Below are 23,988 nucleotides of genomic sequence, written 5' to 3' on the forward strand. Positions count from 1 at the left end.
GGTTTTCATGTATGGGTAGCTCTCTTCCACAATAGAGTGTTAGCTTACGAAATGTACGATGAAAACCTTAACGCTCAGAGATATGTGAGAATTTTACAAGAAAATATTATTGAACTGCTGGACGATATGTCACTAGCTCAACGATATAATATGTTCTTTCAGCATGATGGTGCGCCTCCACATAATTCCCACATAGTTAGAGAATTATTAAATCATAATTTCGGGGACAATTGGATCGGTACGTACGGACCAAACAGGTGGCCGCCTAGGTCACCAGACCTAACCCCTATAGACTTTTATTTTTGGGGGGATGTTAAAGACAAAATTTATAAGTATAGAGCTAATAATGTCGAGGAGCTAAGGGAACATTTTGAAAACTATATTCAGCGGGTGTCAAATATTCACATTTACAATGCGACCCGTTCCATTGCCAAACGTTGTCAGTTATGTATCAACGAAAATGGCCGACAATTCGAGCACTTGCTGTGACTTTGTTATGTCATTTTTGTTTTATTGTTGTTTCTCTCATTTTATAGTTGTTATTTTTGTTTAGTTTATGTTTAGATAATAGTTATAAGTGTACCTATAATTAAACCTATTAAGTAAAGATAAATGGATAATCTAATTTATTTTTTTTTTAATCTTTTAGTCTAAGTTAGGTGCTTAACATAAAAATAATAATAGAAAACGAAGAGACCAATACTAAATATAACAATAAATAACATGGCCAACTGAAAAAATATCTATATCTATACATTTTTGCATTTTTCTTCATTTAGGCAAATAAAAAGTATCTATTATTATATATAGCTGAAAAGGTAAAAAAAAATGCTATTCAACGGGATGGCCAAATACAGGGTGTTCTATTTAAAAAAACCTATGTTTATGCAATATCGGAGAAACTGTGCGATTTGTAAAAAATCTGAGTACGCCAATGGCTTCCTAATAAAAAATGGAACAAATAATGTGCACACTTTTTTCTTGTAAATTGAATGACAACGGAGATAGAGAGGTTAATGTAAATGGGCCATTTTTCAAAAAAACCCTGTATATCTAAAACTAATCAAGTTAGCCAAGACCTTTTGTTACCAGCGAAGTAAACTCAAAAAAAGAGGACAGAACATCGAAATCAGATTTTTTGTATCTATCACCGTTTTGGCTGTACCCTATAAAACTATCGAAAATCAACCACCCTGTACATTTTTCATGAAACATGTGCACAATAGGAAAATTAATTTCCCTCTGAAAAGTAGGATTTCACGGTGAAAAATTTTTGTACGGCATTAATATATTTTGTTAATAATTGACAACAATAATCAACAAAAACAAAATGCCGTACAAAAAAATGGTTCTAAATGGCTTGAAATATATTTTTGCAAATAAGTATTACTTGCAAGAATTGATTTTATTTTTACTACTATTTTCTCCTTAATACAAATTATTTACTACTATGCGGCCTTTCTATAATAATACTTACAATATCATATAGAAATATTTTTCAGTAATGTAACATAAGAAACATATTTGTCGATACAGGAGTGAGAAACCCCTGATGCAAACCCCCTATTCTGACCCTTGTGGTTTCCGATTATTGAAAAATGGTCGGCATTGTTACTACAACAATATTTAAGATGTAAAATAATTTTTTAGTAATATACCGTTAAAAAACCGTAGGTCGATATAAAAATTATTAATTTTATGAAAAACATATATTTATATTTTTTTTCACAGGTACATAAGTAAAATTTTTTCAAAATCCAAAAAATTATTAAAAAATCTAAAAGTATTAGAATACTTTTTAAAAAATTTGGAATTATTTTTATTTTAAAATTAAAATTACCGCTTCGACATTCTAGCTGGCCATCAAAACATCTTCTTTCTTTGTCTCTTTTTTCTTTTTGGCGTGTAGATTTTTGTATGGATTTATTCATGTTTATGACCAACAATCTTAAAGTTGTTTTTTAACAAATGCACTTTTAAATTATTTTTAATAATTTTAAACATATATTATATGCCAATGGCTTCATCATAATGTTTGCATAAGTAAATTGTTCAAATTGTAACAGAAGTTGCAAATTATGCAAATGCGAGGGTACTGTTACTTCAAAACATATATTATATCACTGTTTTAAATGTTGATATAGGAATTCTGATGAATATTGAGTTAAAAATAATTGTTTATTATTATATTTATTTAAAAATAATACTTTCTTGCACGACATTAAATTTCTAAATTTCTCAAAATATTTTCTCGATTCTCTATACATATTTTTTTTTTAATTTTAAAGACAATGCCATCAAATTTCTACGGTATACATTACATTTTTCTTGAAATTAGGATAAAACTCATTTTGGACGTATACAGTTTCGATGAATTTTCCAACGAATATGTACGGCATTGCAATTTCCATTCTTTATGTTATATTTCTGATGAAAATTTGTAAATGCCGTATAGTTATTAATGTCCTAAAAATGTAGTAAAATGTAATGAAAAATATTATCAGCTATGTAAAATCCACTAGTTAAAAATGTACGGCATTGGTTTTCTTTATTTTTTTACTTATGAAAAGTCAATTACTGCCATAATATTTTGAATATAAAATTTTTAGTTTAAAGCAAGGAATTTTCAAAATATTGTAAATTTTCAAAATTTATTTATTTGTTTTTTAATTCGAATTTTTAATTTGTACCATTAATTATAACCGGCCATGATTTAGTACGATAGTTTTTGGTTATATTTTGTTTTGTTTGTTTTATCGAAAAAAATAAAACTCAATTCCAAAATACAAATAATTGTTTATATACTTTTGCATTAACCATAATTTTCAGACGGCATAGTTGCTAAGAATTATTTGAAAGGTTAAGTAATCATGTGGAATCGATGCAGTACATTTTTCAATGACTTAAAACAATGGGGGCTAAAATAGAGGGTTGTGCCCTGCATTTCTAACCCCTGTATCAGCAGATACGTACGACGTCACTAAAAAATTATCTACGTATCGATCCGAAACTTGCAGTATAAATGTCATACTGTAGTAAACCACTAAAAACCGGGCCAAAATTTTCAGAAAATCAAAAATTTTCCTGGCTTCCGGTATTGCTATTTTTGTACGGCATTAGGTCGAGGTTCATTTTTTTTGTATAACCTATATACTTTAGAAATGCCGTACAAAAATGTTTTGCCGAAAACCACCCCCCTTGGTGGACAGGTTTAGATTACCTGTGTACTCACCTGTACCAACAACGGCATAGTTTCTAAAGTCATTGTTATATGTGGTAGTATTGATTTATAAGTAATTTATGCTGGATCAAATGACCCCTTGAAAATTTCCGATGGTCCTGTAGTCTATATTGCTAATGGGTACTCAGGTAACTAGTGCTGAGTTGTTAGCAGTAGGTATTTCATATACTTTTTATTATTAAAGAAGTACTTTTATTTAAAAGCCATTTCAAATTAATTGTAAAAGTTTTCCTAAAGTTCTCGAGGGAAGTCATATGTTGTTCAATACCAAGTATATTTGAATGTTTTCCTATAAAAGAATGTATCCGACTATTTGGAGTATCAAAATTGAATTTAAAAACACTTTACGAAGAAGTAGCTCAACCTATAGTCTAGAGTTTTACTTTTTTGATTTATTCAAAGTGGTATGTTAAAGTTAGCGAAAATATAAGTTATAAGAAAAAAACTGAATGTGTGTTCTTCGCACTTAAAATTCTGCAAGAGGTGGCCAAAGTTCTGAACAAATAATGCTATAAATACATCTCTTGATTCAGGTACAAACAACTGTGTTTGTCAGCAGTACAAGGTTATTGATAACATTTTACTCCTCTTACTTTCTTTACCTTTTTATTAGGAAAAAACTAGTAATACCAAAGTTTTAAGACATTTTCTTGAGTTTCAAAGATATAAATCGAACATTGGAGAGTCGCTATAAATAGATTACAACCAAAATAAAAATTAAATGAAACTGCACTCGCCACGTACCTAATTGAAAAACCTTGTAAGAATCTCGTTAATATTTATCTCAATGGAAAATGTCTGTAGGTTTCATTTATTAATATCGTTTTAGTTCAACAGTCTAAAACCCTTGACATTAACAAAGAGACAAACGTTTTTTCTTCTGTTTGTTTTTACACCTGCGTCTCAGCTTTTGATGTAGTTTTTAGTTTTAATGTGTAAAAATAGATGTTTACTAAGAATTGCGTGGAAAGTTGTTGATATTAAAAAGAATAAATTAACAGAAATTTTGTGATATATGAATTTATTTGGTGCCGCCTTCTGTTTAACTAAATGTCTTTGTTCCCTGTGTCAATATATGACCTTTTTTTTAACAAAATCATAATAAAAAAAACCTAAACATGTTGCCAACATAGAAATAGTAAGATGATTATTATCATTTTTAATCCATGTCCTAATGTTTCACAGAATACTGCATCAATCGCGATTTGTAGAATTTGGAGGTTTGTTTATTGTAAACCAAACATTACTATCAAAGTATTAAAATACTGTAGTTGTCAAAAACTATTGCCTCCACGATTGAACAGCGAACATTTTCTGTTGAGAGATTTGTAAAGAATCAATTTATTTATAGCGACCTTAGTTTAATATTCGTAATTGTGCTTCTTAGTTAATAGTAAGAGAGTGAGTTTAAAAATGGCGTAGTTAGATATGGAAAACGCGAATAGGGGCTTCTAAAAGTGTGTACTGGTGTGAACCTGGCCAAATACATCTAAATGTTAGGCCATCAATTGAGAAGAAGAAGAAGAAGAAGAAAAAGAAGAAGAAGAAGAAGAAGAAGAAGAAGAAGTGTGTACTGTTGAAAATCAACAACAAGTGGCACATGTTACTGTCCGAAGTGTGCCTATACGCAACGTGCAGCAATTCTTGTTTTTTTCTAATCAACTGTTCAACAGATGCAGTGATGCCAACACATAAATACAAAGAATCCCCATGTGAGGACAAAATAGCCCTCAGAATCTTTTACAAATTTCTCCAAATAGTTCCCTAGTTAACAATAAATATAAACTTTATTTCTGTGGTTAATAAGTAATAATTTAAGACATCCATGGTGCTTTGAAAAATACGTGAAAATGCTTATAGGTAGTAACATATTACGTAAATGAATGCTCTAATTAGAAACATACAAATAGTTTTTTAGTGATTGGACCACATCTAATATATTTCGTACGTTTAAACACTTATATAGTGTACCTATATAACCAGGGCTTATTCTCAAAAGCCAAACTGTTATCATAATATTGAATTTCTTTTGAAAAAATTCTATTAGGTGCTTAAAAAGTAGTACATTATGGAAGGAGGACATTTGCTCTACTCTATCTTTCACTAATGCTGTTATGCTGCTTTTGTTATTATTATCGAACATTTTTTTAATAAAGTTTCGTATTCGTAATTGACGTCTGACTCTCTCTGATATTTTAACGTTCTATTGTCCAATAGTATTCCGTATTAGCTATCTACTATTATAATACTCATTTTTCAAAAAATATGAGAGTTATCTATTATTTAATTGATATATAATTTTTTCAGTAACATTTAATATGTATTAGTTTTCTATTATTCTCCTTGAACTCGATATTAGTTTCTAAATAACTGCAGAGAAAGATACATTTTCTTGTATTTCTCAAATGATGTACTAAATGAATAAATTCGGTTTCAAAATATCAGATTAAGAGAATACTTCGGTGTTTTTGCTCTAATTTAACTGAGAGACCTCTAGGTAAATGTCATAATGTAGATGAATCCCCTTCCCTTAATCAAAATTCTGTGACCTTTTCTGGAATGTGACGTGGGTTATGTCGCTTACTTTTGGGACGAGTTTTCATACTGTTTGTGCTAATGCAAAGTAATAAGAAAATTCCCCAAATGTAGCGTTTTCGTACTTAAATTAAATTTTTTACGTAATGGAACAAATTATTACCAGCTTTTCCTTTCTCCATAACACGGCAATATCAAACAAAATATGTACAAAGCATTTTATCGGCTCAGTGAAGTTCTTTGGCAAATAATCATTTTAATGGGACTTCTGACTTAAAAAGTTGTGTTTATAAATACCTTAAAAGTTGTTTTTATAAATTGAAGTTGTTAAAGAAACGCTAAAGTGTGTTACATGAAATTCTTAATGAAAATGTTATGAATGTTTGGAAAATACTTTTCTATCATATTACGTATTTATTTACGAACGAAAGTTGATGATTTTAGAAATCTGCAATAAGAAATGGAGGTTTGTATTTAAGATTTCTTCCTGTGAGATATTCTGTATATAAGCGGAATAAAATATTTCTATTTTCAAGTGTCCAGTTAAATATCATCTGTATGTTACATTTTTATAAAAATATATTACACCGTAACTTCACTCAAATGTTTTAAACTGTAACTTGTAGAACTTAAAAAAGTACTTTTATTTATCTTTCAGAAATATATTGCGTACATAGTATTATTTTCTCTTAAAATTACCCTCTTGCAAACTCAATTCTAAAGGAAGAATGAGAAGGAAAAAGGAACACAGGCAATATAAGTATATAAATACAAGAGAATATTGAATGTAATTTCATAATTTGTTTTCATTTAAGCCTTATTGATAATGTTCACATTATTAAAGAGGAAAATAGGATATATGAAATTAAAAAAATAAACCGGAAAGAAATAGCTAATCGAATTAGTATTACTCCTAAAATTGAGATTTTAGATATAACTACATTTAAACAATATTAATTTAAAGAAAATTATAAATATTTTATATGATAATGCGTTTCTTATTCTTTACAGCAGAACCGGTGGTCGAAGAAAACAGAACCTGTGGAAAAATATTGACAGTTCTGTCATGGATTGTCGTAATTTTAACAATGCCTTTTTCATTGATGGTGTGCTTTAAGGTGAGTTGACTATAGAAATCTAGATAGGAATTTTCCTTTTTGTTTTTTATTTATTTCCAGATAATATTTGGCTCATGCAATTCAGGACACCCTGTATAGCGTTTACTGATTCCTTATAACGCACGGTGTATTTATTAATATTTTAAAACTTTTTAATTTTCACTGATTTCAAGAGATAAAAATATCAAAACATTCCGCTTCAGATAATTTAATCTGTAGTGACTTTTATTATTAAATACTTATAACGAGAAGAGTCCTCGTAATATTCTTTGAAGCCTCTAGCATTAATAACAGGGAACGAATACAAAACAAAATTGAAAATTAACGGGACTTATTAAATACAAAGGCCGAGTAATAATACTCTTTTAATTAAACGCTTTCAGGATATTATTTTAGAATATCGCCAAACTGACGTTGACGCTATTGAATTGGCCTGCAATTCAGTTTAATATCGGTGCAATTTAATTTTTTATAGGAAGCTGAACGCTAAAGGATTAAATGTACTTTAGGTCTGTGATTTAAAATAGATTTTTCTTTATGCACAGATACTTGTTCGTTTTAGTACGTTTCTATGAAAGATGTAATATTGAGCATGTGAATGAAATGTCGAATTTCGAATTTGGTATTTAAGTAATTGTTTCTTGATTGCCCTGCTCTATACAGAGTGTGGCGTGTATAATCTATAAAAATTAAACTACAGCTTCCTAACGATATTTGTAATAGAAAAGTCTTATACGAAAAAGTTCTATTTTTGCGTTATTTTTTGTAAATTAAAGTTCAATTATGGATCAAAATAGCGAGCGCATTTTCTCCGGCTGCACCATACACTAACACCATATCGACACGTTCTGAAATAGTAAATGCATCTCGGTTCATTGTAAAACTAGTTTGTGCACAAACTAAAAAATTAAGCAAATGAAGAAATAAGAATCTCGTTTTTAATGTAATCGGCACGCTATTCTTATTTTTTACTTCTTTATAAAAATTACACTGTCACTATCGTGGAATTACAAAATAAAAACATTTGTCTGGAATCTTTCACTTTTTAATAGTGATGGAATGTTTAATATTTAATAATTAAGTGAATAATGAATTCAATACAAATACAAAATCAGTTGTCTGCACAAACTTTTTGACATTGTAACCTAACCTTCTTTTAGTATTACTAGTATTAGATTATACCGACTTAAATTATAAAGTTGCGTCTCGGGTCGCATAAAAACATTTCCAAAGTTTTTAATAAATAACATAGGCTCGGGCTTCATTTTCGTTGAATAAATGAATTTTAATTTACAAAAAAAACGCGAAGATATAACTTTTTCGTATAATTTTCTATTACAAATATCATCAGGAAGCTGTAGTTTAATTTTTGTAGGTTATACATGCCACACCCTGTATATGTATTGGCATTAAACAAAAATTAACTATATGTGAGGAATTGTTTATAGTTACTACAAATTTGACATTTGACCATTTGCAACTTTACGAACTATTTCACTTCAACATTCATTTTCTTATTATATAGAGTGCATCAGAAATAATTGTACAAACTTGAGATTTCCATTCAAAATGAAGAAAACTTTATATAGAACTGCTTCGATTTAGAGATACATGATGTTGAAATTTGACAGAAAATTAACATTATGTAAACAATTAAAAACATCTCCAGTCCATGTCAAATGCCAGAGACGTTTCAGGAAATACGATTCTTTCAATTTCAACCCTCCCATTCCCAAAAGCGAAGAATATTCTGCATATGACTTTTACTTATTTTGACAACACAAATTAAAACTTTAAGTTTAGCCAGTCAATCCTGAAACACACTGTATAAGTTACCAACAAAATTTGATTTCACAATAAAGTAAAATTGCAAAACCACTACATAGTCAACTATTTGTGGACAAAATCAGTTTTACTATATAAGCCATACTGTTCCTAAAGGAAACTAGAATAATCTACCTAATGCTAACTCGAATTGAACTAATATTATATTAATGTCGCTTTCACTTGCGTAGTGTTACTGGTGATTACTAATCAATATCTTACATTACCTAACGTAATGCAGAGAAAGCTCTGATCTCTGCCAAACCTTGAGCTGGCAGAGTTTAGAGATTTGTTTATTCTGGATAAAACTGGAAAAGTCAATCGATGGTACTAGTATGGTCCAGGTGACTCCAGAATAACATGAAATCTCGTTTGACCCGTCATAATAATATACAAAGTGGTAAAATATTTCGCGTACATGGAATTATTTTAAACAAAATTGACTAAATTTAAATCCAATGTTAGTTTAGTATAAACAAAGACTTTTATTTTGCAAAATGGGGAGCCTTAAGCGAATACGAATATTTTTTTTATTGATTTACATCATTCGTTTCTATTAATTTGCACAAAAGAATATTTAATTCTAAGTTCCTCAGTTTCACAAAACGTAATTTTGCTTTTGTTATGAAATATATCATATTTTTGACGACAATTAAATACTATTTGCTTCGAAAAGCGTTGTTGATGGCCAGTAATAAATTATGCTAAGAACATAAAAAGTTATCTCACGTGCTAAATCAACAAATTCATTGCGGTTATTGTGTCCAAAGTGATACTGAATATATCAAATTTCACTTGCATGGGATAAAAGGTTCCATTAGGATAGAAAATTTTTGGCGGATTCTTTTCAGTGTCTAAACAAAATAATTTTATATAGAGGTAGGTTTAGTTACGGAATCTAGTAATTGCTATACGTCTCTATGATTGTATATACAGGGTGATTTCACTTTAAATACAGAAACTGCAGGACTAGATTCATTACCAAAAAATAAGTAAAAAAAAACTAATTAAGTGAATACGCTGTAATAAATTTCATTCAAATCGTTCGGCATAATATTAAAAAAAAAATAATTTCTTTCGGAAACTTGAGCACCCTGTATCTCAAATACCACGCCGCCCAGGAAAAAAGTTTATAGAGCAAACTCTACTTATTTTTTGTCAACTAATCTATTCCTGTAGTTTCTGTATTTAAAGTGAAATCACCCTGTATATGCTAGGTACTTACTGCTATTTGATGTATTATGAGCATGGCATTTTCAAACAATAACAGATTTGGCTGAATAAGACAGAAATTCAGAATGATGTCGGAAATTAGGTATCGACGTGACCGATGTTGTACTTGATTTGTCACGTATTTCTTACTATCCCTACTCATGGATAATCCTGAGAAACCGATATCCTGTCGCTGTGAAGAAATAACATTATTCGAGAAAATATTTCTAGAATCCAGCGGTATAAAGAGATATACACGCAGATTATTTCAGATGAATGTACTTTCCAGCTATATACTTTTTCCAGTTCAAGCGTTCATATCAAATTTCTTGGACCATATCTATATTTACTTAACAGACTGCAGAATGTGTACGATTTACTGAAATTGATTTAGAGAACGCTAATTTATTATATAGACCCAAAACATAGACACCTTGTTTTTATTCTATGTACCTTTCATAAATAATTTACATCTATACAACCTCCTACAATAAAATGTGTGAAAAATCATTTTTTTGGTTAATATTTGTATTTGAACCCATATAATTAGCAATAATGAATTAGGGAACAATTAGTGCCTCAGTTGGTGTAAAGAAAAATTAAATAATGGAACAGTGAAAGGCCCATTGAGAGTGGGATCGACAATCGTCATTCAAAATAACCGCGTTTAAAAGAACAGTGAAATTTAATTTCAGATCAAACACAATTTTAGTAAAGGTGACTCCAATGAGCAGGCTGTTTGAGAAACGCCACAGTCATGTCCATGTATTGAACATGTGACCTTTTTTTGTACACAAAAATGATGTGTATGTACCTGTGGCGCTGTATTTTATAAGGAAACAATGTTAAGATATTGATGTAACGAGAAAACCCACACGATCTAGGCATGTGGGATTTCAAAAGTTCACGGTTTTTAGAACTATTTACTCGTTTGACAAAAAATTTATTAAATTTTTTCTCTAGAAATATAACTTTTGGTACAATTACAAAAGATCCTGAAATCTTTTTCATACGGGTATACATCCTGATACCTAACGAACTACAAAATTTCTACGCCAATCATTTTATCAAACTTTCCAAGAGTTATACTCTGTTACGCGTAAATCTTGCCCCAACGAAAATCGAATAGATGTTATGAAAAAGGGTCGCTTAACGGTTTTAAGGCTTTTACGGTCAGTGTTGATATTTACGTTGGTAGTACGTTCGTTTTTCGGGTTACTAGCTAACAATCTTAGTTTGCCCTTGTTCTTGGGCTAGGCTCGGTGGGGATGAATCCGTTGTCAGAATGTCTATTCCTGCCTTGATGTTCATTTCGGTTCTTCTGTGAAACGTGGTCGCATCCAAGGCCTCCAAATGTTTCACTGTTCTTCATTGCCACCATCTTTAGTGGTTACTCTTCAAATGCTTCGTCGCCACTGACCAATCATTCGAGTCAGGGATTATTTATTTACAAACACTAAAATGTGTTATTTTATCTAAAAATCGGAATGTCGTATTTCGATTTTCATTATATCATTTCAAATTTTCGCTCATCTTTCCAATCAGAACTTTTCTTTTCAACCATTTTACGTAGGTCCCAAGTCCAAGGGGAACCAAACTACCTCCCATGAGAAGCAGAAGGCTCGGCGCAGAAAATAATATTTTTAACTAACTTTCCAAAATTTTCGCCGAAAGTCTATAAAGAGCTTTCAGCCGCACCCAGATATTAAAGACGCAGCAAACGAAATCGTCAAAGGACGATGCTGTTACAAGATCAGCCGCCGATGACGTGCTGCAAGAAAAAAATTGCCTCAGTTTAGAATTTCGGAAACTGAAAAGTTTTCCGAAAATCTACAAGTCGATAGTTGGTATCAGTCGGCGATAATTTAAAGATGGTTGAAATTCTGTGATGCCAATTGTCCAAACCTGAGGCGGACTTCGCTACAAGTCTCTTGCGGACCCCATCAAGGCCTGTGATCGAACGTCGACCTTGATGCCTTCCGTTCATTAATTAGGGACGGAACCTTGCCAGTACATGTAGTACGTTTTAAATTATTGCCATTTTGCATTTTGAAGATCAATAATAATAATTCTAAACTTAATTGAAAAAATTTCACGAATTTTCTTACGAGCACATTGCTCTCGGTCTAGAACTCGGTTCTAGCGCCCCATCCACCTAGATATTATGCAATCTTGCGGTGAAGATCCCAAGGGATTCGGCTCATGGAAGCTGCCCAAAATTAATAGGTACTCATAGAAGGCTTATACAAGCACCCAAAATCAATACTAGGCTAAAAGACACTGATTGAACACCAGAGTGTCGAAATGTCGCCAGAAAAGTGCAACAGGGCTCAGCGGAAGCAGGCAAGCAAACAAATTAGAACGTTTCCCACATTTCTAGGAATCTATCTCGCCTCTAACGGAGGACAATCGGACAGTGCAACAAATAAATATATTAGGGGTAATTCCCGAAGTAAAAATGGCGAAAGCCGACAGGAACCTTTCAACCGTAGGCACAAGTAAAAATTAGAAAAGACAAAAATATGAACAGTACTATTAGTAAAAATCGTTTTTAAATTTCTTGATTCTAACACGCTGTAACTGGGAAAAGAGATAAGCCCAAATTCAAAATGATATAATGAAAATCGCATTATTTTCGCCCAAGAAATCTGTGGTAGGTTTGACTTACTAATTTGTGACACCCTGTATAGTTCTAAAGTTAACTAGTCAACAATCTTGTGAAAAAAAGATCTGTTTTTGTGTAAAACTGCTCTTTGTACTTTCTAGCGATAAAATCTAATGCAAATATTATTTTAATTTGATGCCTACATTCTATAATAGATAATTATTAATAAATCTGTTAAAATCACTAATTAACAATATGTTAATTAAGTTTACCTTCATAAGCATCTTATTCTCTTTTTTCAGGCGTTATAAGGCGTTTCACCCTGAGAAACTCCGATATAAAACTAATTATGTTTATACAATCCTTGGGGTCGATAAGACTACTATTGGGGTTAATTAATTAAAGTCCTTATCCTCTCTCATTTCCCATAACAGAATTTCGGATCGATTCTGAACAAAGCCACCGTGGTAAGACTTTGTAAAGGACTCTTGTCAGTCTTAGTGTTTATCCTTTAATTTAATACAGGGGTCTACTTCGCATAACTAGTATGCCATGAGTTTGTAAATTCGAGTTATAGTTTCCCAAATACGGTGCCAATTATTTTGGTGCTAATAAACTTTCTCTTCAGAATATGTTGTATTATAGCTGCTATTGAAAAATCTAACTTTAATAAGTCTTAGTGAAAGAAAATAAATAGTTCTTTGAAGAACATTTCCTAAAACTATGTTCTTACTTTTATTTCTAAGTAAAACAGTTTAAACATATTTCGTTGCCTTACGATAGCACCACACAGAGCAAGCCATTTATGAAGTTAATTTCTTTTTTCAACATAATTTTTCATAATGTTAATCATTTTTCTTTAATTGAAAGTGTTCAGTAGAAACATATTGAAGAAAATCACATAAGAAAGGCTACTGACTAAAAAAATAAAGTTTGTGACCCCTATAAATATTTGAATAGTACTGATGTTTGATTACTGTTTAAGTCTCGACGTTTCGGCTCCTAGAAAAGAGGCTAGCCACCGGAACCGACGATACTGATCCCAACTTCTCCGCCTTGTTTACGCACCCAACTGTCGAGCACTAATTATTATACGTATTTACTACACTATTATACCCATGCATGGTTATTAAACGGTTACAAGTCAGCGATAATTATAAAAAAAAAAATCTATTTTATGTTAGTATTGCATGAAATTTATAGGTATTAAATAAATATATGTACTAGAAATCATATGAAACATGACCATCCGTTCCGTTGTGTCATTTGGTAAAAGCGAAGCTTTATGCTGTTAAACGACTAATACATTATGTATCAAATTATATTTCCAATAATCATTAATCCTCTTCGATAGACAGAAAAATCGGGATTCGAATCCATTTTATATATAATCACACAGAAGAAAGTCATAAATTTGTATGGCATAAAACTAATTTAATTCTAAGAAATTTGGATAATATGCTATAGCGAAATTACACGCAAGGATGGCTAAAAATTTTAATAATTTCGCGGTTAATTTAGGCGCAACGGACTTAAACGTTTTAAACTTGATTTTCATTTTGATGGCGGAATACATAAATATGTAAGTAGGGTTCAATCTTATAAAGGCGTATATATATCCTTTGACTTTGTTTATCCAAAATATTTGGAAAATGTTAGAATTCATTATTACTTTGGATGATCCCACAGATAATTGGTAATTCTTGTGCAGTAAATTACCATCTTTAAGTTACTAAATTAACCGTACACTTAATTATAATGAGTAAGAATATCATAATATGAGTAGTCTTTTTTCTGGCCCAAAATATTTAACAGAAAATTAACTAATTATAATATAATAATTCAAGTAATACACAATATAACTACTAGTTGTTTATAAATCATCATCTATTTAGTAAATATTACTGTGTATTTATCTGTTTAATTTTTTCTGTTTTCAAATATTGTTAAAGACTTAGTGATTATTGTCATTAGATTATAGAGATCACTAGCGCTAAGCAATTTAGCGCACTCATATTAAGACAATAATATTAAAAAATGTTATAAAACATAAGAATGATGCTACTCAAACCTACACAATGTAAAAATTAATGGTTTTTCATGGCTTAGTCTCTATGAAAGTGACGTTTTTAAATCTACGGATGAAAATATATGCACAAACTTAAAAACAATATACTAAAATAAATAATAAATAAAAACTACAAAAAAAATAATATACGTTGTCAGGAGTGAGACATAATTTATGCTGTAACAATTCGCTTTGAATTTTAAATTGAATTAAAAATTAATATATGTACGGTATATACTCCTCACTACAATCGCCCAATTTTTCTGTGAAATAATCCACTTCGGAATATAAAAAATGTAATTTGAGATTCATTAAGCAGCCTAGGTTTTTGAATTTTTCTACCAAATTCAACACTGTTTCTTTACAGTCTGGACTTTCTCGATTTCCTAAAAAGGTTTCAATTAGTTCCTTAAAACATAAAGATTTCACCAAGATGCTAAGGCAGATGGGATATAAACATGTTAGCCGATTACACACAATAGTTCGATACCACAAAAGTGAGTAGTAGTCTTGATACCACAATAGTGAGATAAACTGATTTCATGTGATCACTAAGGCCAAAAAACCTCTTACCTTGAAAAACTTTTCTCAAGAATCTCAATCGACATAGACTCACTGTGTAAATTAATATACATGAAGCATTAACGGATACAGTTACTTAATTAGGCCTACAGATATTAAAACTTTGTCACGTCAAAACAATTAGCTTTCTTTCTTTAATCCTATTTGTTACTCAAATTTTAATACTTAACTTAAGCAGTTTGAGTTTAGAACTTCAGTGTATTTAGCAAACCTGACAGGGTCAAATGGACCTCGGATTCGGATTCAGCGACCCCTAAAACATACACACATACCATAGTCTTGCCTTCTGGAACTTCACTTTTTTGTGGGCCGTGCCGTGTGTAATGGTTTCGATATTATGGCGAATTCGCCGATTATAACTACGAACAAATAATATAGGCTGTTACAAATTCCTCACTACAGGAATCTCGGAAATGGTGAGAAGTAGCTTAAATGGGGTCAAAGTTGCATAATCATACTCTAAAAAATCAAGGCTAACATGATTAGTTTTCGAAATATTTGAAAAAAAACACATTTTTTTCAGGATATTCATACAAATACATGTGACATGCTCTTTCACAGTTGAGGTTAGGTTAGGTGAAGCAACAATTTATCGATATTATGTATGAGCAGGTGATGGAGATTAAAACACTAATAAATGTTTTATTGTAACGTGTAATAGTTCAAATAACTAGAATACTTGATATTTGGAACAAATACATTGAAGATGAATTTTCTGAGACAAAATGACTGAATCTGGTTCGGGTTGAGGCAGTACAGAATTGGGGGTCATGAAGGCGTGCAAAAATGTAATAAAATTTCCAGGGTCGTATTTAAAAAAAATTAAGCTGATGATGGCCCTGGAGAGACGAAAAGTTACATATAAAAATTCATTATGCCAGTCGATTGAGGGCAAAAAATTGCCATGAGAAAGAATTCTTCTATTTTCAAATATAAATAATAATATATTTTCAAATAAATAATTTTCATTGCACTAATTAGGTACCTACCTAAATTTTAAAATAAAATTTGATGATTGAAGGCAGTCAAAATCTTGAATATTTTTTCTGTTCAAATTTGCATTATATCCTTATGTGTATGAGGATATTCGATCCACCACGTTGAATTTGCAATTCTGAGTTTGTATTCGTGATCAGCAACCTCTAAACCCCTCAGGATTCAATTCGGGAATAATCTATTGATTTTTCGAAAATCTCGTCCGCCATATTGGATCCGCCATGTTGAATTTTGCAATTCAGAATTCAACCCCCACGGGGTAGTATTAATCTGTAACTCCTACATAGCAAATTTTTCATGGATCATTATTTCTTGCAAACCTCGATATTTGGCCGATTTTTTTAAGGTTACAAAAAATGAGGTATGCTGTAAGACTTTTAAAGGTGGATTTGGATTCAGTGAGCCCAATTACATATAGCTATGATAAGAAATGTGAAAAATAATTTTTGTTGTTGTTTTTTCTCATACTTCGTCTATTTTTGCTATTTCTGACCAATTTTTTTGAGGTTAGAAAAAAATGTGACGTATTAGTGCAATTCTGACAGTGGATTCGGATTAAGCGCGTCAAAATACTATAGGATATACTAGTTCAATCAAAACCATATGACATTTTTGTTGTGGGGCTGTGTAATATAATTACATAGTGACATATCTTCAAGATCGAAAGTATGTTGTGGATTCCTGGTCTTCTTTTTCTGATGAATGTTGAGCAAACTCAGGTGTTCCTCAAGGATCTTACTTGGGACCACTTTTTTATTATTTATAAATGGCTTGGATTTTGGCACAGGATCTGACGTTCTACAATAGTATTAAATTCCTCAGTAACTATATTATTGTAACTATAACGATTTAGTCTCAGCTTATAAGATGTTAAGTTTGGTGACAAGAAGATAAAAACGTTAGTTCAATCACAAATGAAAGATGTAGCTAAGAGCTACATCTAGTGACCAATGACTATTTGCTCGAGACCTATAAAGAAGCCAAAAATTGGCAGAAAGTGACCTGTATTAGATATTATGATAGCATCACCAGTTATTCATATTATTCGTCGAGTCGTATCGTTATGTGCTACAAATATAAATTTGACTGACGAATGTATGAATTATGGAACATACATTAGAAAATTGTTCATAGAAATATTGATTGAAACCACTCTACATATTTAATGGTACTGCATACATTTTTTGTATATGCCTGCATATATGCACTATACTTAGTGATTTTATAAATTGCAACAGTCACGAGAGGTCCATAATTGTTAGTCGTCTACGACCCTATAAAACAGTCCAATCGATTTAGGTGGAAATAATTTATTCTTAATGTCATATTTGAGTAATTATCTCTTTCAAGAAAATAATATAAAATGTAAAACTAAAAGTAATTATCAATATTTCGTTAGAAATATTATTTCTGCCACTTATTAAAATGACTGAATTAATTATACTTTACTGCCAATAGAAGTTTGAAGTGCATAAAGTACGAGTATTGACAAATAATTACGAAATCTAAACTTTTAAAACTGCCCAAATTTCCAAATTTTAAAATTCACCTGAAAAATAAAACGAAAAGAAATTTTATGTGTAGAATTGAAATAAAATTCCAATTTTTTTTTGGAATATCAATTTTATATTTAATCAAGAAAATCTATGCTTTTATACTTTATTTTTTAATTTTCCCTTAAATTAGTGACTACTTTATAGATATTCTTTTGAATCCTTCATGCCTAATTTCCAATTAGGTATTTGTTAAGTAATTAGTTTTATTTAAAAACATTTTTATGATACTATTGACTAATGATGAAAAGCAAATATATGCGTCTTTATCAACAATAAGTGTATATCAATAAACTTTGTGGAATTTTGTAACATTATAAATTAACAGAATAGAAAAAGTTATGGAATAGCACAATATTTCCAATTCTCGTATTTTTATAATGATTCACATATATTGTGTTTCACTGTACATTCCCTTCTCCTTAATAAATATGATCAAATAAATATAAAATTTTTATAATGCTATTTAACTTCCAAGTTAACCAATTACAAAATATTCAGAAACGGGAGACTATAACATCTTTATATAATTTTCTACTCCCGGGAACTAATTCAGTCTCCCTTGAAATTCCGAGACGTAATTAGGTCTACGAGTATATTTAATTTCTTAGTTGTTTATTCTCTATTACCGCTATTAAAACATTAAATTATAATGGATGAGTTTCATTCAGAAGTGAATCTTAAATTAATGCCACGAAAATGAATTTTCTACAAAACGATTAAATTCGTTTAATCCTATTAGATTTATTCTCTTCCAGTGATACTGCTGAGTCCCCTAAGAAGTAGCGCCTAAAACAGCATTTCGTCTTTTAAATAAATAGAAATTCTGGCTAAGATTGCTCACACGGAGGCAGTTAATCCCTGAAAGCAAATTTATGTCGTGGAAGAAATCTGATATGCATAGCTTGTTTCAAATCAATTCACCATCAGTTCTCGCTTCAAGGAGACAAAATTAGATTTTTTTTAAGATCGGCCAGAAAGTGTGCAAAATGGCAAAAGCTTTTGTCGATCCCTGTTATTTTCTTCTGATCTGATCCATGTAAGTGAAAAAAAGTGTAAAACCTGTGGAAAATACTAATTTGTTTTTATTTCTACGGAAATAGGTTTGTGTTATTATGTGGATAATCAATACACAATTATAATACACAACGCTAAAATTTTATCAAAATATACATTGTAATTTTAAAGTTAGAATCCAAAATTAGGGAAGAAATTATGGAGAGTGGGTAGATTATTAATTTGACTATCCCTATGCGTTCCCGAAAGATTACTAGATACTTACCGAATACCTTGTACAGTAGGAATATATAATTTTAAATTTGTATTAATAATAAATATTCTTTCAGGTGGTTCAAGAATATGAGCGTGCTGTAATATTCCGTTTGGGTCGTCTTTTGTCCGGAGGGGCCAAAGGACCAGGTAAAGGATATTTTATAGTTTCTTTTTACGTGCCGAGTTAAATAATAGAAACGGGTCACGTCGCCCGCTGTATTATCTTTGAAGGCTATAAATTTTGATCTCAGTAAATCCTAAGATAGTTTCATTTCAAAATGTATAGAACTGTAGATACCTTAAAATTCTGAACTAGACAGTGTTTTGTAATTTGTGGCTCCATCTAAGCTTTATGCGGCCCAACTTCTCTAATGAAAACTAGTAGGAATGGGTTATTACCTATTCATAATACCACTATAGTATTTTATAGTTATTTATTGTATAAGTGTTTAAAATAGCATTTTATCGAGGGCAAGAATGTTTAATATTCTTAAGTGGATAAAAGGCAATTAAAACAGGAATGCAATACAACGTTTTATCCATAATCACATCACAATCATATTTGTGGAGTCAGAATTATTGGAATTTAATAAAAAGATATTCGCACGACTTGATATTTCTTACTAGTACTCAATGAAACGTGGTAGGTTTTGTTATACCTACTAGTTGCTATGGTACGTTGTTTATTATCAATTTAATAAACAGTTGTATTTGAATTTGGTAAAAATGCAAGAAAGTAATTGTGCTTCTGTGGCTGTTTTTGAAGAAGCTCAAGAAGCAATTTTCCATTTATTGCCAGCGAAACATTAAGAAAACGTGTTCGCCGAATTTAACGAATGGAGGGAAAAACGGAGAGCAATGACAATAAATGAAAAATTCATGCTATCGTATTTTTTAAATTTGAAGAAAAAATATGTAATTCCATCTATATGGTCGAAGTATTTGATGTTGAAGGCTACTATAAAGGTCCACAAAAATATAGATATTGGAAAATATAACAAGCTTACTGCCTATTTGAAGAGTGAATCGAGAGGATACAAAGCAAAAAAAGCTGCAGTATTGGAAAGAAGACATATTGAAGAATTTTTGACTGGGGTTTCCCATAAAGATTATTTAATGACTAAGGTAATATCTCTTTACCTTTTACATATTGTTAATAACATAGTGAATTTTGAAATATTTTAGGTTGCACTAGGGGCTTCTGGTGCCTGTCGATGTTGCGAATTGACAAATTCGAAAATTAGTGACGTACAGGACGTTGACAATTATCTACTTGTTTCAATACCTGACACCAAGACTGGCATTTCAAGAAAATTTACAATTATAGAAGAAGGATTTTGCGTGAATCCTGTTGAAATATGCAGAAAATATATTTCTCTGCGCCCAATTCGCCTAACACAAGACAGATTCTTATTAAGATACATCAATCAAAAATGTACTTCTCAGCCTGTTCAATCAACACATTAGCGAAGGTACCTCAATAGTTGCTTCCATTGTATGAGGCGCACTTCAACAACTTTATTGGCCAATAAAGGTGCTGATCTTACAACCATCAAACGCCATTGTGGATGGAAGAGCTCCTCTTTAGCAGAAAGTTATGTTGAGGAGTCTAACATACTTGATATTGCAAGGAAAATCCAAGTAAAATATAGCTGTTCCTTACAAGAAGAGACATCCTTAACTTGTGCAAATTCTTCACAAACTTCGGCAGATGTTATGCGTTCCGAAAATGATGGCAACAAAGCTAAAAGGATTATTAACGGAAAGGAAGTTAAATGCGATATCACAAAAAACGAAATGTCTATTTCTATAAATGTAAATGTTAATGTTAATAAGTAAATAAATTAAATTTTATTTATTATAGGTTTATTATTTTTCATTATTCTACTAGTGAAATAAAGTTACTTTATTCCATTAGTGGATAAAGTATCTCTTTCGACGGTTCATATGTGTGGATGTCCGATTATAATGTTGTGGATAAAATCTATTTACTGAATTCTCGTATTTACTTTGATACATCTTCAACTGTTCAAGGTAATTGATACAAAAATCCCAATTCAGATTTGAAAGACAATAGGGTCAGAAGTTTAAGTTAAAAACGCTACATTTATTTTTTGTTTATTTTGATAGGCAGCGTGATTCCTTTCAGTCTGTATCTACAAGGAAACTTTTTTATACAGTGCTGCAATTTCCGCTTTCCTTTTGATTTTATGACGACGTCAGCATGTAAATATTGAATGTAATATTTATATCAAATACTTACAACCGCAAGCCATAGCCAAGAGCATATTATAAGTGGACTGGCATAATGCTGTAACTGTTCACGTTATCTACAAAACTTTCAGGGCATTACTTTTTATATCCTACTTTACTACAAACAAAATATTCAGAGAAGATATGTAACAAAGGGAACGCAAAATAATCAGTTTTAAGGCTTACGGTGAGCAGTAACCCTATAAAACATATTTCCTTTGGTAACGTTTCAGTAGAAGTAAATAAATATTCTCTTCCTAAACGGCTTTAGAAATATTCCACATTTCCTCAATTGCCAACAAATGCTGCCGAGCTTGAGATATTTTTAATATATTATGGAAACTAGATTCGTCAGTCCTTCGGCATTACTTCCTTTTGATTATTGAAGAGAAGTACATACAGGTGGAAATTTAGATGACGGGAATTGTTTAACAACATTGTTACGGGAGATAAAAACAATTGTGCTTTCCACACTAAAAAAAAAAACAAATCAATTGACTGCTGACTTTATAGGAGTGAAGCAAGCGATTTAAAAGATGCTATGAGATAAATAATACAGACCCAAGGACTGGATCTACGCGTCCTTATGTATGTATTATGATGCGTTGAACATATGGAAAATTCTATTTTTCAAAATCCAACTTCATCTTTCACCTCGTTTCTTATGTCAATGGGATTGTAGAGAGAAAGAGTCAGTATGAACAGAAATGTATGGTTAAAAAGATTTCTATCCAGGGTTGAAAAACATTATCCGCAAAACCCTTGATCCTTCAAATATTCTGCTTCCACCTCTACATACCAAACTTGGTTTCGTAAAATAGTTCGTTAAAGCGTTGGATAAAGATGGTGACTGTTTCCGGAAATGCGTGATGGTTTACCGTCAAGGTAACCTCAAATCCATATCTACCGTGTTAACAGACGAAAATTTATTACAAAAATGAATGAAAATGAAAGATCAGCGTGGTTAAGCTACAAGAAAGTCACTCTGAATTTCTTGGGGAATCAGAAAAGTAAGGATCACCAGAATTTAGTTGAGGAATTGGAAAACTTCAAACAACTGGGTTGCTTGATGAACTTGAAATTGCATTTCCTAGACTCTCATCTTGACTCCCTTCTGGGGAACCTTGGAGACTATAGTAAAGATCAAAGTGGACGGTTTCACCAAGACATCAAGGAAATGGAGCGTCTACCAAGGAACGTGGGATATTAATATGTGGTCTGTTGGATGATTAAAAGGGAAAACGAGACAAAATCACAGAAAAGAGAAAGAAGTAAAAGGAACGTCATTTCTTATCTGGAAACGAAGTTCATATCTACGAATGCCCTCATATCTCTGCAGTCACCAAATGGTTGAAGTTCTACCTATTTCTGGAAAGAAATTTTCAAGACTTTAGAGTTATTTGGCACGGTATAAAAACACTGGTAATAATAAGGTAATAGAGTGATTCCGGCTACGGATTTGGTTTCAGCCCATCAAAATACATATACAGGGTAGCCCATCAAAAACATACCGCAAGGCATTACAGGGTAGTAAAGAACTTTTCGGCAAAATCCAAAAACAGGTCAAATTTGTTTCTGAGGGGGACAACTTTTGGCTCAAAAAGCATACCAAAATCTTCAACCCCCTAAGTGGGGGTGCTATCCCCTAAATTTTTTCAAATGGGAATGGAGGTAAAGTGGGGAGTTATTAGAAAGGGCATTTAATTCTCTATACATCGATTCTTACTTTTTGAAAATCGATNCCGTTCCTTATCCCTTCAGTCTGTCAGCAAGCCAGCACGCTTCAGATGTGAAATTTATTTTATAGCTAAGTAAATCTTCGCTTCAGATTCAAAAAGGGCGAAGAAGACCAAAGTCAATACTTTTAAAGGAAAGTTAATGCACATTGATTGCAACGCTTAAACTTCGAATCAGTGTCTATGATATGATAGAATAAATAAAATAATGTGATAAATATGTACGAATACTTAATGCAAGACACTACTATAAGATGGTCTGAGTGAGAGTTAATTTCACCATTCCTAATCTAAAAAAGAACACCCAGAAACTTACAAGAATTCCCTAACCTAACAATTGCAATATAACAAAATTATGACATATATTTCAACTTTAACGATGGTCAAAATGTTTCATAAAAAATATTTTCACTTATTCATAAAGCTATTAATTTGTAATTTATTTATTTCGTATATTTACGTAAAAGTGTCGTCTTTGTTTAGTACCGTTTAAAAAAATTTGACTCAAATTTCACTCAATTTTACTCAATAATGTATCAATTTATGTCCACACCAGATTGAGAGAAATTTTCACTCTATTAGTACGAGTATAACTGAGTGAAACTATTGCAACAGAAATGAGTGAGTTTTACTCAAATCCGAGTTACTGCTAACTATCAATTGAGTGTAGATTTGAGACATTATTTTTACAATATCTCCTAATTTGAAAGTTCATCCTATTTAATCATTTATGAGTGATTTATTTTTGCACTTAATGTTTAGTTAATTAAAAACCAAGTCTGAGTAAAAAATGACTCAATAATAGTTAAATTTAAATCATATTAGAGAAAAAGTCGACTCTAAGTTGGTTTTATATACTCAGAATAGAGTCAAAAGTCGGACAATTGATAGTTAGCAGTAACTCGGATCTGAGTAAAACTCACTCATTTCTGATACAATAGTTTCACTCAGTTGTACTCATACCAATAAAGTGAAAATTTCACTCAATCGGGT

At 31.1% G+C, this 23,988-nt stretch overlaps 1 protein-coding gene across 1 annotated transcript in view; it reads left to right on the top strand.

The window, feature by feature from the left end:
- LOC108906334 (band 7 protein AGAP004871-like) overlaps positions 1 to 23,988 on the top strand; it is a gene marked incomplete at its 3' end in the record, with an annotated part of 115,653 nt that overhangs the window by 69,280 nt on the left and 22,385 nt on the right. The window contains exons 4-5 of the mRNA XM_018709565.1: positions 6,788 to 6,894; positions 19,081 to 19,153. Coding sequence (XP_018565081.1) covers positions 6,788 to 6,894; positions 19,081 to 19,153 — 180 coding nt within the window. The remainder of the gene's footprint in view (positions 1 to 6,787; positions 6,895 to 19,080; positions 19,154 to 23,988) is intronic.

The sequence above is a fragment of the Anoplophora glabripennis genome, unplaced genomic scaffold, assembly GCF_000390285.2.
Source record: "Anoplophora glabripennis isolate ALB-LARVAE unplaced genomic scaffold, Agla_2.0 scaffold139, whole genome shotgun sequence".
Lineage (NCBI taxonomy): Eukaryota > Metazoa > Arthropoda > Insecta > Coleoptera > Cerambycidae > Anoplophora > Anoplophora glabripennis.